Raw genomic sequence first — 16,253 nt, 5'->3', positions numbered from 1 at the left:
TATTTTCAAATTGAAAGCACAAAAAGAAATAAACAAACATTAGAAAACATCTGATTGAATGTCGATGAATGAGAAGAAGAAGTAAAAGTACTAGGTATATAGTCAAATTGCTTACAAAAATCTCACTGACCGTCCGTATATAGACCTTAGTTAAGCCCAACCTGGTACATAGACAAATGAAAATATAGACAACGAAATGCTCCCACCGTTTATCTTCGAAAAAAATCGAATCAGCAGATGTCGTCTATATCGTTTTAGGGGTTTGAGTGAGAATATTGAAGTCACTCAATTCTAAAACGTTAAAAATAATAAAAACTGTAGGATATTTGTCAGTTGAAAATTGTTCTATAATAAAAGAAATGTGAAAAGTACGTGATGATATCGAAAAATTCGGAAATAATTAAGTGAAATTCTTGAAAAACGATAAAATGTGTTTTCGAAGTCGAGTGGGTTGAACGCGTAAATCAGCATGTTGACTATGCAAAACATGATGAGAGCCACCTGGATAAAAAAAACAAAACTAACTTTTCGTTGTCTATATCTTCATTTGTCTATGCCTGTGCGCCCAATACGAATTGAGAATGCTGCAATGCCCTGAACCTAACAGCAGAACATACATATTATAAATAATTCTGCAAATGTAGTATGTTATATAATTTTAATAACTTAATAAAAATCTGATTATAAATATCTTGCTTTATAAATCTTTCGTATGTTAGATAAGTATAGCCTAATATATATTGAACGATCATGAATAAACTAGATACACGTAAATCTACATAAAATCAAAATTATCGTCAAATGGTCGGCTCGGACCACCGGGACCGCCAGCCATTTGATTTGGATTCGGCATTCCACCACCCATACCTGGTACCCCACCTGGACCACCACCGCCCATTTGTGGTCGAAACTGTTGGCCTGGGGTTGATTGTTGCTGAAGCAGGTGTCTTAAACCCGGATTATTGTTATTCATCATGGGTCGTACCATACGTTGCATTTGTTGTTGGGGTGCCATTTGTTGCTGTTGTGGTTGGTTGGGATTTCCTCCCGCCATCATGGGCATTCGTTGGTGTTGCATCATTGACATTTGCTGTTGCATTGGATTATTGCCAACCATTTGGTCGGGACCACCACCCATGGGTGGGCCACCCATCATTTGTTGATTCATCGGGCCTCCAGCCATTTGCATGTTCATCTGTTGCTGTGGATTGTATTGATTAAATTGGTGTTGTTGTTGCTGCTGCTGTTGATTTGGATCTTGCTGTTGTTGCTGGGGATTAATGCCACCTGGACCTGGACCCATTGTATTAATTTGTCCAGCCATCGGATTTTGCATTTGCTGCTGTTGTTGTTGCTGCTGCTGCTGTTGCATATTATTGGGAGGTCCTCCAGTTGCCGTCTGTTGCATTCCCATAGACTGTTTCTGTTGTATGGCTTTGCGCAAACGTTCCACGAACAGTGACTGATTGTTGGGTATAAAGCCCAGGAATGCATTTTTATCGGCCGTATAGAGAAGAATCAACACTTTGATGTCACAGGGAGGTGTATTCGCTGGTGTTGTAAAGTGAACACAGCCTGCAAATATTGTGGTCATGCTTTTAGCCAAAGCATCCAAGGCTTCGCAAGGTTGAGGTTTAAATACAACCATTTTCGATTCTTTAAGAAATTGTTCCCCTATAATACCCACCAAATGTTTAGGCATCAACTGCATTAGGAGCTTCGAGGGCCAGTTGACGGCCTTAATTTCCGGTTCACCGTCTTTGATGTTCGCTGTAACAGTGCACTGGAGTGTTCGGGTAATTTTTTGTTGATCTGTTTTGTTTTTCTCCACCCATTCTAAGGTTCCTGACCAGATAGTATCTCTCATTCCAGTTGGTTTGGGTTTATTTTGATTTTGTTGATTTGCCATTGATGTGTTGGGCTGATTGTTGGCAACGGATACCTGCTGTTGCGTGTTCGGCCCAGGACCTGGTACAGCCATATTGGGATTCATAACATTTTGCTGTTGTTGCTGTTGTTGTAATTGTTGTTGCATTTGCTGTTGATTGAGCATTTGCATGCGTATCTGCTGTTGTTGTTGTTGCAACATTGGATTCATGTTTTGATTCGGCGGTGCGCTCAGTTGCGATATCAAAGCAGAATTTTGCCCAGGCATACCCTGATTGACAGATCCCATGGGAGTGACCATGGGACCGCCAGAAACATTTGGACCTCCGATAAATTGAGGGCGTGTTTGTGGCTGCTGTTGTTGTTGTTGATTGGGGTTGAAGACCCAACGATTTCCCTGATTTTGGAAGTTAGGATTTTGATTAAATTGCTGCTGTTGCAACATTTGCTGGTTGAGAGTATTTCCTGGCTGTTGATTGGGACTCATAGCAGCCATTTGAGCTACTTGTTGCTGCATATTCTGTTGCTGCTGCTGTTGTTGGACAGCGCCCATAGAATTGTCCATCTGCATACCTGTATTTTGTTGATTCTGCTGTTGTTGAACATTGGCTTGCTGGGCTTGCTGCTGTTGTTGTTGCTGCTGTACCACTTGGTTAGATCCACCAACTTGATTTGTTTGATTCACCATAGCGTTAGCGGCACTATTTGGGCTTTGTGGTCGTTCTTTCAGGTGATAACCTTTTAGTAGCACCAGATGCCGTATATTCTTGGCATAATTTTTAGCTGCCAGAGGTTGGTCACCGTCTGCTTTCATAAATATCTTGAAAAGAACGTGAATCTTGCGAGGGGCAATTATTGAAAGATTAATCTTTCGTTCGTGAAATAGAGCTGCTAGTTGCTCAACTGAAACAACAACAGAAATTAAGTTTGCAAATTCTAACAGAGGCGTTCAGCATTTATGACACTGCTCACCTGTCTTTCCAGAATATTTCCAGCATTCCATTACCGGCATCAGACATGGAGGACTGTTGCACATCAAAATGCAATGTTTTTGTGTATTGAGAGTTGGCTCATTTCGAAGACCAGAACGATGTTCCTTCATGTCATCGAAGCACACATGGGCAGTAGCAAAGCCTTCAGCTAAATTTGCATACGATTCCATGCCACCACCTACTAACGGCAGTCTTTCAAACAGATCCAATACCTTTTGAGGCGACGAATATGGTCCGAATGTTGTACAAACAGGTTCCAACAAATTCGCAGGTGTTCGATAAACAACCACGCAATATTGCGTCGAATAACGCTCTGAAATTAAATATTCACGTTCCTCGATTGGTCCCTGGCTAAAATGTTCCAAAGTTGGTACAATATAATTCGTCTTTAGCTCATTTATATAGGCCCCGTTGGCAGAGGAACCCTCCACTAGGAACACCACATCCGCTAACGTATCAACATCCATTTCAGGCCTTTTCTAATGAGCTTGAATTTCTATAAGCTTGTAGTTGGAGTGCTTTATGTTCGAAAGGATCATAAATCAGTTCAAACGGTTCGACACATCCACGATTTTATTTTTCATTTCTATGCAGTTATGCTTACTAGAGGTGGCAAAATATCGATACTTTGTTTTAATAAAGGGTATGATATTTTTTCCATCGATATTATCGGGTGCAATAGCTGTTCTCATGGTGTAATAAACAGGTATGATAGAACCAGGGTACAGTTTGGATTATAATTCTAGCATAGTAGACGAATATAGGTAGTCGCATCGACACAGCTGTTGGGACAATGAACTGTCAAACCGATTTTGAATGAAAAATTAGAAAATTAATATTTCTAAAAAATTGAATATCATAACAACCTCCGATATATGGATTAGTACTAAAAACTTACGCTGACAAATTCTTCTAACAAATTTATTTGTTCTAAGCGAACCCTAATTCAACCATACCATAATTAAGTTTTACACATCATATGATCACATTTTTTTCAAAATTATTCATTTGACAACACATTATTGCCAAAATTTATATTTACAAATCCATTGTACATACACAAATCAGAGATGGGAACCTGTTTTTATGTAGTGAAATTTGACAAAGTAAAGGTGGGAATACATAAAGGTCAGCCGATGACTTAAGCCAGCCAGATAAGCGCTTTATGTATTCCCAGCTTATGTTACAGAAAATGCTGAGATGGGAATGCTTATTTGAAATGACTTTACTTTCTTAATTTTACCATGGTTTTACATTATTTATCAGACCAATATTTTAGTTCCCTTTTTCAAATTATATTCTTCTTTGAATTTTATACCCTCTCATGGTAGAACTAAGAAGGTAAAGTCATCTAATCATATGTTTACAATATTTTTTTTTCAAATTTATACATTAGACAACATCTCATTGTCAAAATCTATATTCATAAATCTATTGTATACACACAAAATCAGAGATGGGAACTGTTTTGTCATGCATTAAACTTTGACTATGTAAATTACAGAAAATGCAGAGCTGGGAATGCTTATATGAAATGAGGGTACTTTATTTCATTGTACCATAATACCTTTTAAAATTCATGACAATTAAAAAAATATTCGTTTGGCCAATGAGGGGACAAAAAAAATTAATCGTATGATAGCATGAGATTACCTTGGTAATTGTACCATGATAAGAAATAAATATTTTCGCCTTGACAGAAGAATTTTGTGGCGAATATGTTTGTTGTCATTTTTTGTATGTATAACACAGGGCAGAAAAATACAGGTAGACGCATCGACGTAGCTGCTGGGACAATGAATCGTCAAACCGAATTTGAAATTAAAAATGTTAAACGAAAAATTTTTGATATTTGTAAAAATTGCATATCATAACAACCTCCAATTTGCGTTGGATTTAAAAAACGTATAAAAATCTACTTATTTTTCACAAAACATTTTAACAATTTTGACATATCAATGTTCTCAAGCATTGCAATAATTTTTTGAATAATTTTTCATTTTAAATTTTTAACTTAAAAATTGGTTTGACAGTTCTTTGCCACAGCAGCTATGCAATGCGACTACCTGAATTCTTCTACCATCGTTTTGAAGTTTATTTTTGTTGCAGCAAATTCAAATTTAATTGACAGATCGTCTGGTAATCAGCTGAGCTGGAAGGGGGACCTCATACTTGGATCATGGACTGGACAAAATGCATAATGAAAAAATAGTTAATGTGAAAAATATATAGAGGCGCTGCTCACAACAGTGACATGTTAGCATAAAAATTATATTTACAGAGCAATTTTAAGAATAAAATTTTCTGTAAACCAAAAATTTGAACTAAAAATTGCATTTCACTGACGTTTGAATATTACATTTGCTGTTAAAACAACTTAACATTGGTGATTATGTTGTTATGATATCGTAACAACAGAGGTATTTACACCCGGTGACAATATTTTGACTCTGTCTTGTCCCATCTATATACTTCTATGTCTTTGCTTTGTTCCTCTACGAAGAAGCCAGCCGATGACTTAAGTCAGTCAAAAACTCGTTAAATGTACTCTCACCTAAGATCTCCGTTGTTCTTTTATGAAAAAAAAGTTTTTGAAAAAACATTTTCATTAGTTAGGGATGGCACACATTTCACCGTAGTTTGGAAGTGATTTGAATGGAACAGCGAACAAAAATGTTTGATAGCTCTGAAAATCGTTGTGTGGTGTCGTGTGAACTAAATATTACTGTGACAATAGTTCATGGCAGAAGAATACAGGTAGATGCATCAATGATTGCGAGCGTTGATATGTCAAAAAAAAATTAAAAGTTCTTTCAAAAATAAGTAGATTTTTATATTTTCCCTTATACGACGTCATTCGCGTTTTTCAACAATTTTCACAAATTTAAATAATTATTCATTCAACATTTTCAGCTGTGTCGATGCGTCTACCTATATTCTCCTACCATGCAATAGTTCAAAATCGACTACTTAATTATCGAAACTATATTGTTGAGAATCGATAAGGAACGAATCAAATTATAGTCCCCTAACATGGATTGTCTATTTTCGAAATTCGACTTATGTATCCCTAGTGTGAACTCGGTTGTTTGGAGCTTTGGAGCTTGTCGCAAAAACAAATAATAAGGCAGGAATATATTATCGAAAATTAATATGAAATATAATAAACATATACTAGGTGTTTTTTTTTTATTAAAACAGTAGTAATAGCAGGATGAAAATATTTAATAATAATATATGCTTAAGTGCTAAAAAGGGTCCTACTTTCAAAATAAACAAAGAATGGAAGTGAAGATGTTCTTCGTGTTGTATGTGCCGTGAGTGCCCATATTTTGACAGACAACAACAACAAAAAATAAAGTAAAAATAAAAATATGTTTCCATTGAGAAATTTTTAACAGTTTTCTTTCTTAATCAAAATTGCGAAATATTTTAAGATTTAGTAGAATTTGATTGTGTGTATTTGTGTATTCTTGCCTTTTTGGGATCCTTATACGCCCTATTGCCTACTTATTTCTTACAATGTGGGGTACTGTGAATATCTATTTAAAGTTAATGTTTATTTTAACTAAATGTTCGTATAAAATATTTTAATTGACATATTTTCGCGAAAATGTATTTTGATAATATAGAGAAGTGCCGAAGTTGATGTCTTTATTGTTTCTTTCCTTCTTCATGTTTATGTTGATAAGAAAATATGATTGCTAATAAATGTTTGTGTTTAAATCAACAATTCGCGTCAATTATTTATAACATTTTTGCCATAGAGTTTCTTCACTTCTCCCCCAACGGCTACAAAAGTGCAACATTGTTTTAATTGTTGTTGTTTATTTCATTTTTTTGTTGTTTATTTCTTGCTTTGTTTGATATTGGGGTCTCTTTGGCTTGTACGCTTCGTAACATCACTGGGTCGGTCACGCATACAACCAAATGGTGAAGCAAAAATACAACAAAATTGGCCACAAAATAGAAAAATGTGAAAATAGAAACTGAAAATCAGAATCAGAGGAAATCCTCTGTCAAACGTCGAGAAAAACAATAACAGAATACGACAAAATTCGTTTGACTTAATTTTTTATTTGTTGTGTCGTCCTAAAAATCATCATCGATTGGTGTGCGAACAAGAAATCTAAAAGCGGAAAAATATCGAAAAAATTGGAAAAATTGTGACAACAACAGTGAAAAAAATGAAAGAAAAACAATGGTGAAAAAGAGGAGAAGAAACTACCAATGTTTAGCCAAGTGAAGTTCAATCTAAATAAAAAAACAAAAGAGCAAACAATTTACGATTTGATATATGTATGTACCTATTCTTTATCAAAAATAATAATTTCAATATTTTACAGTGGATCATAAGCAGTCATTGACATTCGGGATGAAGCCAGTCAATGTAAAGTGAAATTAAACAAAAGAGGGAAATCGATTGATAATAATAAATTATCTGCAAATGCTAAACAATATATGTGTTTCTGAAAAAACCATGAATGAATGCATAAAAAAACCCAATCGTCAACATCATTGCCGCCGCATCTCTGGGCGATGAATGTTTTGTGTTTTAATTATTTAACATTTTGTGTTTAAGTTTGTAGAGAAACAAAAGACAAAGGAATATTTCAGTCGATTTGATTCGACAAAACACTGTAGCAGCCATAGCAAAAGTTGGCCACCACACCACTGACACCAGCAACAGCAGCAACAACAGACCGCCCAACGCTCGACGGACTACAAAGTAAAGAGCGCACCGCACGCAGTCAACACATTAAAACAAAATGCCCTGCGACAACACAACAAAGAACTCTTCGGATATTGAACATGCCGATTGGAGTACTGGCACAAGTCAACCATACCATGTTAGGTAAGTACATTGCATACCCATACCTACATAGAAGATATTTAGTAGTTTCTCTGGCAGAATGTCCTTCACTTTTATTCCTTTTTGTCTATTACAATGCGGCGTTCTGAAAATAATTATAATTTGATTACAATTGTGAAGTGATTTTCGAAAAGTGGAAACTGCGTCACTGGGGGTAATAATTTTCCAACATCAGAAGTAAATTACCATATTGCTTCGAAGGACGTAACCAAGGTTGTAGAGTGTCAAAGTAAAGATGGGTTAAAGAATTGTTGTTGTCTTCAGGAGATATGAAACACAAAATTGTTATTTTAAAATATTTTGTTCTTAGCTATTGCTAATTTCAAATTACCAACTAACACATATATGTCCGTTCTTATGTCACTCTTTTATAGTCAACTTTTGTTATCCCTTACTTTTGTCGGAAAGATGTAATAACCGGCCACATTGTGTTGGCTACGGTATTAGCCCTCTTGGTAATCAGTCTGCTTAGATTTTTTTCATTTGGGTTTCAGAAAGTTTTACTTTGTTGAGAAAATTAATGTAACGTAATTCTAGCATCGAAAAATAACTAATCAATGAATATGTCAAGAATTTAAAAAAGAGTTATTGCCATGGTATAGGCATGGTAGAGCCCGTCTGTCAGTCAGCTGTTTACAATTATTAGGTGTGTCTGGTTACTTTTCCAGCAGGAATTGTCCAGTAACTTCTTTCTGAGAGAGTAAGGTAGTTTTATTCTCTTTTGCAAGGAAAATGCGAAAAGTAAACAGACGGTATTCCTGCAGAAGCTTGCAACTAATCAGCTGATTAGTCAAAACAAACCAATTTGTCCCCCATAAGGAGAATTAAAACAAAGGAAGTTTTATAAGTTTTTTAAATAAAAATGTTGGAAATAGTCGTTTATTTTCTTATTGCATATTAACATTTACGTTTTTCACATTTTGTAAAGTTGTTCTCCAAAAACTATTAGACTTGCTAACTCTAAAAAAATATTTTCAAATTGAAAGCACAAAAAGAAATAAACAAACAATAGAAAACATCTGATTGAATGTCGATGAATGAGAAGAAGAAGAGTTGCAAGTGATTGCAAGAAGAAATTTTTCCAGCAAGAATTTGCAAACTCTCACTGAAAGAACTGTCAAAATTTCTCTCTCCAACCGCTCTCTTTTGCAGAACTTTTGGGTTAACAGACGACTTCCAGTAACAATTTGTAACAATTGTTACAAACTTTAGGGTAACCAGACACACCTATTTTCTGAGCGTGTACGACTTCTACCAATTTTGTGTTTGTATTTACTTTTTGGTTAAATAAAAACAAAAATGTTCAAAAACAATGATTGGAAGAAACGTAAATTGCATTTTTGCAATGAAAATAATACATAATCAAATTAACGAGAACAACTTGTTTTTTTTTAAACAATTCTGACAGGAAGCAGGCATAGCCTCAGGGATGTATTTCAGTTGCCTCACGAAGCTTTAGCTCTTTATTTATTTTAAGAAAAATACTCAAAATAATATTCTCAATTGGCAAGCATCGTTTTATATTTTTTTTTATCAAAAGACCAAAATTGTCATTAATTGTTAACATATCATATCGTATCATATATAAATATATATTTCTTTAAGAAATTGAAAAAAAACATGTCATAAATAAAATAAAAGTCAGGATCTTCTCCAATTCCAATTCAATTTATAAAAAGATCTGTAATTCATATATGAGAGTAATGAACACAGGATACAAAAGGTTCCCTTCAAAAGCTGTAAAAGTAAGACAACTTCATACCGACAGAATATTCTTTTAGAACAAACCTATCCTATTTTCCTGAATTGTTTCGGAACATTAACAAAATTAATATTAATTTATGAAAATAATTGCACTGGTAGAACCAGTATACATTACCATACTAGACCATTCATATGCGTGTGCCCAACACTACACCGTGGCGCAGTGCATTTGGTGGTAACATGAAAAATGTTAAGAGATATATACAGGGTGAGATAAAAAAAACTGCAACAAAATCAAACGCCATTTTTTACCTTTATTTAAATTATATTGAATGAAAGCAAAAAATTTCGAAAATAGCATTAAATTTTAGAATAAGTGCAGGTTTGTTCCAATTGATCACCTTTGGCACGAAACCGTCACACGCTGCCCGAATGTTGTTCTGTGGTATTTTAATCCATTCCCGGCGAAGCGCTTGCTTGAGGTGATCGACACTTTGGTATTTTTTAATGCCAACCTTGCTTTCTAAAATACTCCAGACAAAATAGTCCAACTGATTGGTATCCGGAGATTTGGTGGCCATTGTGTGCTGGAAATGAAGCGAGGAACCTCACTTTGTAACCATTCATGGGTGGCGCGTGCTGAGTCCTGTTGGAATATCCAAGGTCTGCGGCCCAAGGCTTTAATACACCTTCCAGAATGGTACGAGACACAAAGGATTTATTCACATTTAAATGCTGGAGTGATCTAACGATGGCCACTTGTGGTTTTCCAGCCAAATATTAAGAAATCACACTATCACGATTGAATTTCATCACGAATATTTTTTTTTTTTTTTTTTGGAAAATTCTCACCAAAATGCTTTTGTACGCTTGTAAACAATATGATGAGCTGTCACAGGAATAATTTTTTTTTTAGAAATGACAGCAGTCTGAAGTCGGTTCAGTTTTTTCTTCTCACCCTGTATAGATATATTGAATTTTAAGAATTTTGCTAACATTATGTATGTCACTTTTTACACAATGTCCAGAAGAAAGACGGGAGATATCTTTGTACGTGCTTTTTAGTTTCTCTCGCACACACAAGTTACATTTTACATTTTGTGCATCTATAGTGTAGATGTACAATATAAGATTTTTTTCCAGAAAGTAGGAATGTGCCGAAAGCCTAGACTTTTAATCGATTTTTAAATACGCCAACTATTTGATACATCTTGACATTAATTTACATGGACTGAATCAGTGAAATCACCAGTTCATACCCATTGTAAGGTTTAAATCTTTGCTTTTCATATCATTGTTGCTCAACATATGCATACATATTTTCAATAGAAGATTTACTTGAAAAACTCAAAATTCAATGCTTCAACTCTGACATTTAAATTACCCTCATATGGACAGCGACCAATATCATAACATTAAATGTCACATACTTTCATGTTATTTAATTGTCTATACCGGTGGTATTAACTGTTTGGCTGAATATTCCATGCATTTACAATAAAAGTCATTAAAGTATCGCATTAAATTGCCACCACTGGTTGCTAGTGGAAAAGTAATGGAAAATGTGTAATTGTTGTAGTTTGGAGAATACATCAGTAGATACTTATATATTTATTGAATGTACGTGCCCATAAACATACATATCTATATGGAAACTATCAAGTGTAGTAGTTACAACGAATGTTGGAATTTAAGTCACGATTATAATATATATAGTACATATGAACGTATGCATATTTATATATGAGAATACATTTTTATTTGGCAAATCGTAAATATTGGCAAATTCAAAATTAAAGGATGGCATTTGTAAAAAAACCAATAATGCAGGCAGTAATAATAAAAAATAAATTGCATTTTAATTTTATATAAAGGTTTGTGTTGCCAGTGACACACTTCAAAACAGGTATATTTTTGTAATGTGGGTTAATATTTCTTAAGGCGGACGATGCTGTTTTTTTATCCAATTGAAAACCTTGAAAGTGGGATGTTATTTTTGGCAACAAAGACAACCCAAAGAGAGATTTCTGTATCAAACATTTTCAGGATGTCAAATATTTCGTTTGGCGAATGGTTGTACTAATAAAATAAAAGCTAAATATGCCGAATGTTTTATAATATAACAATAACAAATCGTTACTGACTGATATTTTTTAAATCAAATTAGACGATAAAACTGGGTAGTGACGAGAAGTAAATTTATTTAAAGTGGCCTAAATATAAACAGAAAACGGATATTTAGGCATGCGGTTGTGAGTCCATGCAATGAACTGCGCTCTTACTGACAAATGGAGCTCTTCATTTCATACACGAATGCAGGACATATCCATAGGTTAGGTTAGGTTAGGTTAAAGGATGCGTGGTTGTATAAACAACCACTCCACTCGGAGACCTTTTGGTCCATTGTGTTCATCCTAATTAAGAAGATAGGAGAACAGAATTGAGAGAAGAAAGGAAATGAATAGCGAATAGTGAAGAAGTGAGAATCTGAATAAAGGGTAGAGATGTTAGTAGGTTTGCATCCACGGTGTATCAACGTGTCGTTCTTAGCCATTTTAGTCTCCTTGCTAACTGAAGAATGACTGTTGGCTCGATGTCGGAGAGGGAGGACAAGTATGGCAGAATTTGCTTATCCCGTGCTACTGTCTCACTCCTATAAGAGTTGGACAGTGGCAGAGTAAGCGCTCCACCGTCTCAGTTTCTTCCTCGTCCTGACAAAGCCTGCAGTCATCACCCCCATTCGGATGTCATGGCCTTTATGTTGCAGTGTCCTGTACATGGGCCCACCACAAGCTTCAAGTCCAGCGTCCTCATGGATATGAATGACCTTGATCCCCTTTCGAAGTTCACCGGCCAAATCTTTTTTGAGACATTACATCCCCTTTCAACCAGTTAACCAGTTCCATTGAAATCTCCCAAGATAATGCTTATGCAGTACTTGGAAAAAGTGACATAAGGGTGGCTTCACTGAGCTCTCAATCTCTAGATCTACAGACTCATATCCGCGTCTGGCCAATTCATCGGCCGATTCATTGCCATATATGTTGCAGTGTCCAGGAACCCAACAGAGTTTAAGAGAACGATTTAACCTTATCCAGAGCATTCCTGCATTCCAGAACTGTCATAGCTTTGATTCTAAATTTATTAAGAGCCTTCAGGGCCGCTTGACTATCGACATATATAGTCACCGGTCCGTCCATTTCATTGATTCTATTTGCCAGCAGCTCTATCGCCTTGCTGACAGCGAAGATTTCTGGCTTAAAAACGCTACAGTCGTTGATTAGTTTGAATGATCGTTGGATACTTAGACTCTCACAGTAGACTCCAGCTCCAGCTCCCGTTCCACTTTCCATCGTTGACCCATCGGTATAGACAGCTATACGGTTAAAAGGAGGAGTGTCGCGGATCCAGATGTCTCTGTTAGGTATATGGATATCAAGTAGTTCAAAGCTGTGCCTAGGTGATATATAATCGCTAGCTATAGTCTGATAGTCTGACTAGATCCCCTACTAATAAACCTCACGGTTTTAAATTGAGTAGGGTGTCTAATGCCGATTGGTGTGTGCTCCTAAACACGCCTGTAATTAGTACCGATGCAACTCTTTGGACTTTATCAATACTTTTATTGAAGGTGGTTTTCTCTAAGGAGTGCCATCAAACAAGTCTGTCTGATTGTCTACAAAGACGGTTCCAACGTAAATTAATGCACCGAGGCTGACATATTCCGCCTTAATCTAATTGTTCGATGCCCATATAAACTTACTAATAATTGTAGCGTTTCAGGCAGAGATTCTAGCGATCAAGAAGGAAGCTGAAATTGTAAGATAACTTCGATTAGCTTAGTGGCACCTCTTACGACTTCTTTTGAACAGTCCTAGTTCAATATATTTTGGGTTGAACGCTGATGTTCGGGAGCTTTTTTTCAGCATAGTTCAAGACTTTGTGTTATGTTTTATAATATTGCTACTCTGTTTTATATTATGTTTTATATTATGCTGCTCAGCTTTTCTTTATTTTGTTAAAAGCATTTTGGACATCTAGTACAAACGCTTGTGGAAAGCTATCCAGTTGATCCATTTATTTCCAATGCAATCCTTCATCTTGTTGATAGTTGTTTCCTCAGATTTACATTTAATACAGGCAAACTTCGATAATTAAGTAACACTCTCCTGAATATGTTGCAACTGTCCTATTGGCTGTGTGTATTAAACATCGTGGATCAGAGGTGGAAGAATATATAAGAGCCATTGTGAGAACTTTTCTATGGAGATTTTAAAATTAACATTTATTATTCTGCAAATGCAAATAAAACAAACTCTTTCAGTTGCAAAATTGTGCCGCCCTACCGATGAAAAAGTCTTTTCCCAATGTTGTGCCTTAATATGATATTTCAACGTTCTAGCCAAGTTCAGATAATCAATGAATAAACCAATATTTGTTGCACATGTTTTTTTTTTATTCAGCGAACCTATTAACTTTTGTCATTTCATTTGACTTGGACATGTTAAGTATACCTATTGAGCTCCCACATAGCACGTGTAAGTGTCATCATTCGCCCATGGCGTTGAGTGTCGTAACGAATTCAAGAAGTTCAACACACTTGGGTTTGTTTACCCGTCTCAATATACATTAATATAATCGTTCCTTCACCCAAAGTGTGAATTTTTGAGTGACCTTTTTGTTCTATGATTGCTGATAAGACAGCTGGGTAGATTGTGGTACAATTGTCAGTGATTTCGTTTTTTATCTATTTTACACTGAATGGAAATCAAATTTCAAAGAAAGAGTGCAATTTTGTTAATATTTTTTCTAATATTTCATCTTTTCGTAGCAATAGTCATGTGGATGTTTGTATTCTGGTTCAAGCTCCAGGTTTAAAATTCGGCTACCTTAATGGGCTGTAAACAGAGATCTTCTAGAGTGAGTTGGGTACGTTTGGCGGTGCAGTTAAAGAGGTGCAGCATATTTTGCGGGACTGCATCACACGCCGGCCAGACGTCAAGCACATCCTCGTTAATTCGTGCCCATTCTGAACGCAATTGCGTCAAAACAATCCTGGTTTCACTAGGCAGCTGACGTTCTTCAGCTGCAGTGGATGGGGGCTGGGCTATAAGGACGGCATTCATCCTGTAATTGGTGATAGCATCTGCGACTGTGCGTTATGAATGCCACTCATACCTGTCTGATAGGCTCCTTGATCTAAAGGTTCTCTCTTATAGCGCTGGACCTCCCTCTCTAGATTATGTATGTCCTTCCTGGCACGCCTGAGTGGGGGAGTTGTATCCACCATATGATGATTGGGATGGCTTTCACGGTAGCACCCAAGCAGGTACTGCAAGGAACCATATGATTTTGCTGACGTAAGGGAAGGACTTTCGTCTCCTCATGTAGATGATCCACTGGTGTCATGAGGAGGCACCCTGTCGCAGTTCTCAAGGCAGCATTCTGGCAGGTCTGCATGTGCTTCCAATGCGTAGCACTAGTATTCACAGACAACACTGGAACCGTATAGCTGACCACAGACCTACCTATAAGAGATCAACGCGTTATAAGAGTTCAACAAGGTTTCCTTATCCGCAACCCAAGTGCTGCCGGTTAGCGCCTTGAGGACCTTGTCCCTACTCTTCATCTCGTCGCAGATAGCTGTGGCTTGTGCGGCCGACTTAAACATGCTGTCGAATGTGACCTCTAGAATCTAAGGGGTAGTTCATGGGCGGTATTAAATTTCCCTCGATCTGCTCATTCAGCTGTGTTCTCATCTCCGCAGACCATGTGGTAAAGAGTGTGGCCGTTAATTTCGTGACGGATATTTTCATATCCTTGCGTGGAAGAATGTGGTAAGCTCCGCGAGATAGGGATTCAACCTTTCACATATATCATCATACAATCATCCGCATACGTTACGATCTCTATGTCGTTTGGAGGGCGAGGATTTTCGGAAAGGTAAAGGTTAAACAGTTCCAGAGATATCAAACCACCTTGGGGAACTCACTGTTTCACACTACGGGCTTTGGACTTCTTGTTCCGGAATTCCACGTGCGACTGGCGTCCACACATATAGTTGATTATTCAACATTTCAAGCTTGGGTAGGGTACTGAGAGTAGTTCTCTGCACGTCCTCAAACAGTGTGGCATGATTGACCGTTTCAAATGCCTTTGATAGGTCAAGGGCTACCAACACTGTTCTATCACACGGCTTGTTCTGCTTCAATCCTCTACTTATATGTGTGGAAATGGTGTGTAATGCTGTTGTGATACTATGTTGTGGGCGGAATCCGTGCTGATGGTTGGCAACTGGATTGCTTCTTCTATTAGCTATCATCTGTATAGATTGATCTCGTTGGCGATGAGACAAAAAGCTTCTTCACGTGTATGTCTCTAGTTGGCTTAGAACTAATCGCAGGCTCTAATAACCATACACATGCACATTGTTCTCGTTTAGGAATAAGGAATTGTTCCCCATAAACTACGCTTTTCCGACAACATTGTGTAGCCGTTCCTAACATTGGTTATATTTTCAACCAAAATTTCTATTTTAATTATTTTTTTTTTTAATTTTATTTGTGTAAGTAATATTTTTTTATTTCAGAACTGAAATAGACTGCTTCTTGCTCAATATTCTACCTAATTATATTTGTTTTGCCAGAGGTTGTTGTCATTTCGCTCTAATCTTTTTATTTATTTTTTTTTTTAAACCGGGAGTTCATATTTCATCTGGCGGCTGTGTTGTGAAAGTGACAAAAAATGACAGCTTCATATATCCCGTCACCCAGTCATATTCATTCTATACGCACATA

The 16,253-nt window shown here is 36.4% G+C and overlaps 2 protein-coding genes across 6 annotated transcripts in view; one reads left to right on the top strand and one right to left on the bottom strand.

Moving 5' to 3' along the window:
- Positions 1-641: 641 nt before the first annotated feature.
- LOC101896191 (mediator of RNA polymerase II transcription subunit 25) lies at positions 642-3,513 on the bottom strand. The gene is made up of 2 exons (XM_005190028.4): positions 2,860-3,513; positions 642-2,790 (listed from the first exon to the last, which is right to left on the bottom strand). Exons 1-2 carry the CDS (start codon positions 3,344-3,346, stop codon positions 776-778), a joined length of 2,502 nt encoding a protein of 833 aa, XP_005190085.1. The 5' UTR covers positions 3,347-3,513; the 3' UTR covers positions 642-775.
- Positions 3,514-6,042: 2,529 nt separating this feature from the next.
- Positions 6,043-16,253, top strand: part of LOC101896367 (uncharacterized) — a 46,210-nt gene continuing 35,999 nt past the window's right edge. Inside the window, exons 1-2 of one of the 5 annotated variants that reach the window (XM_020039092.2) lie at positions 6,043-6,239; positions 7,226-7,734. In XM_020039092.2, coding sequence (XP_019894651.1) covers positions 7,649-7,734 — 86 coding nt within the window. In that variant the 5' untranslated portion in view covers positions 6,043-6,239; positions 7,226-7,648. Of the gene's footprint in view, positions 6,240-6,266; positions 6,409-6,474; positions 7,179-7,225; positions 7,735-16,253 lie in introns of those variants that run through there. The other 4 variants (XM_005190030.4, XM_059131495.1, XM_005190031.4 and 1 more) reach the window with 4 other exon arrangements.

The sequence above is a fragment of the Musca domestica genome, unplaced genomic scaffold, assembly GCF_030504385.1.
Source record: "Musca domestica strain aabys unplaced genomic scaffold, Musca_domestica.polishedcontigs.V.1.1 9, whole genome shotgun sequence".
In the NCBI taxonomy this organism is placed as follows: Eukaryota; Metazoa; Arthropoda; class Insecta; order Diptera; family Muscidae; genus Musca; species Musca domestica.
Note: the sequence above shows the minus strand (reverse complement) of the source record. Positions and strands in the feature narration are given on the sequence as shown.

Excerpts from the sequence above, each read along its gene's own strand:
- LOC101896191 (XM_005190028.4), bottom strand. The coding sequence starts at position 3,346 with ATGGATGTTGATACGTTAGCGGATGTGGTGTTCCTAGTGGAGGGTTCC. Across the intron at positions 2,791-2,859 it reads GAAATATTCTGGAAAGACAG|TTGAGCAACTAGCAGCTCTA; the intron begins GTGAGCAGTGTC and ends TTGTTGTTTCAG.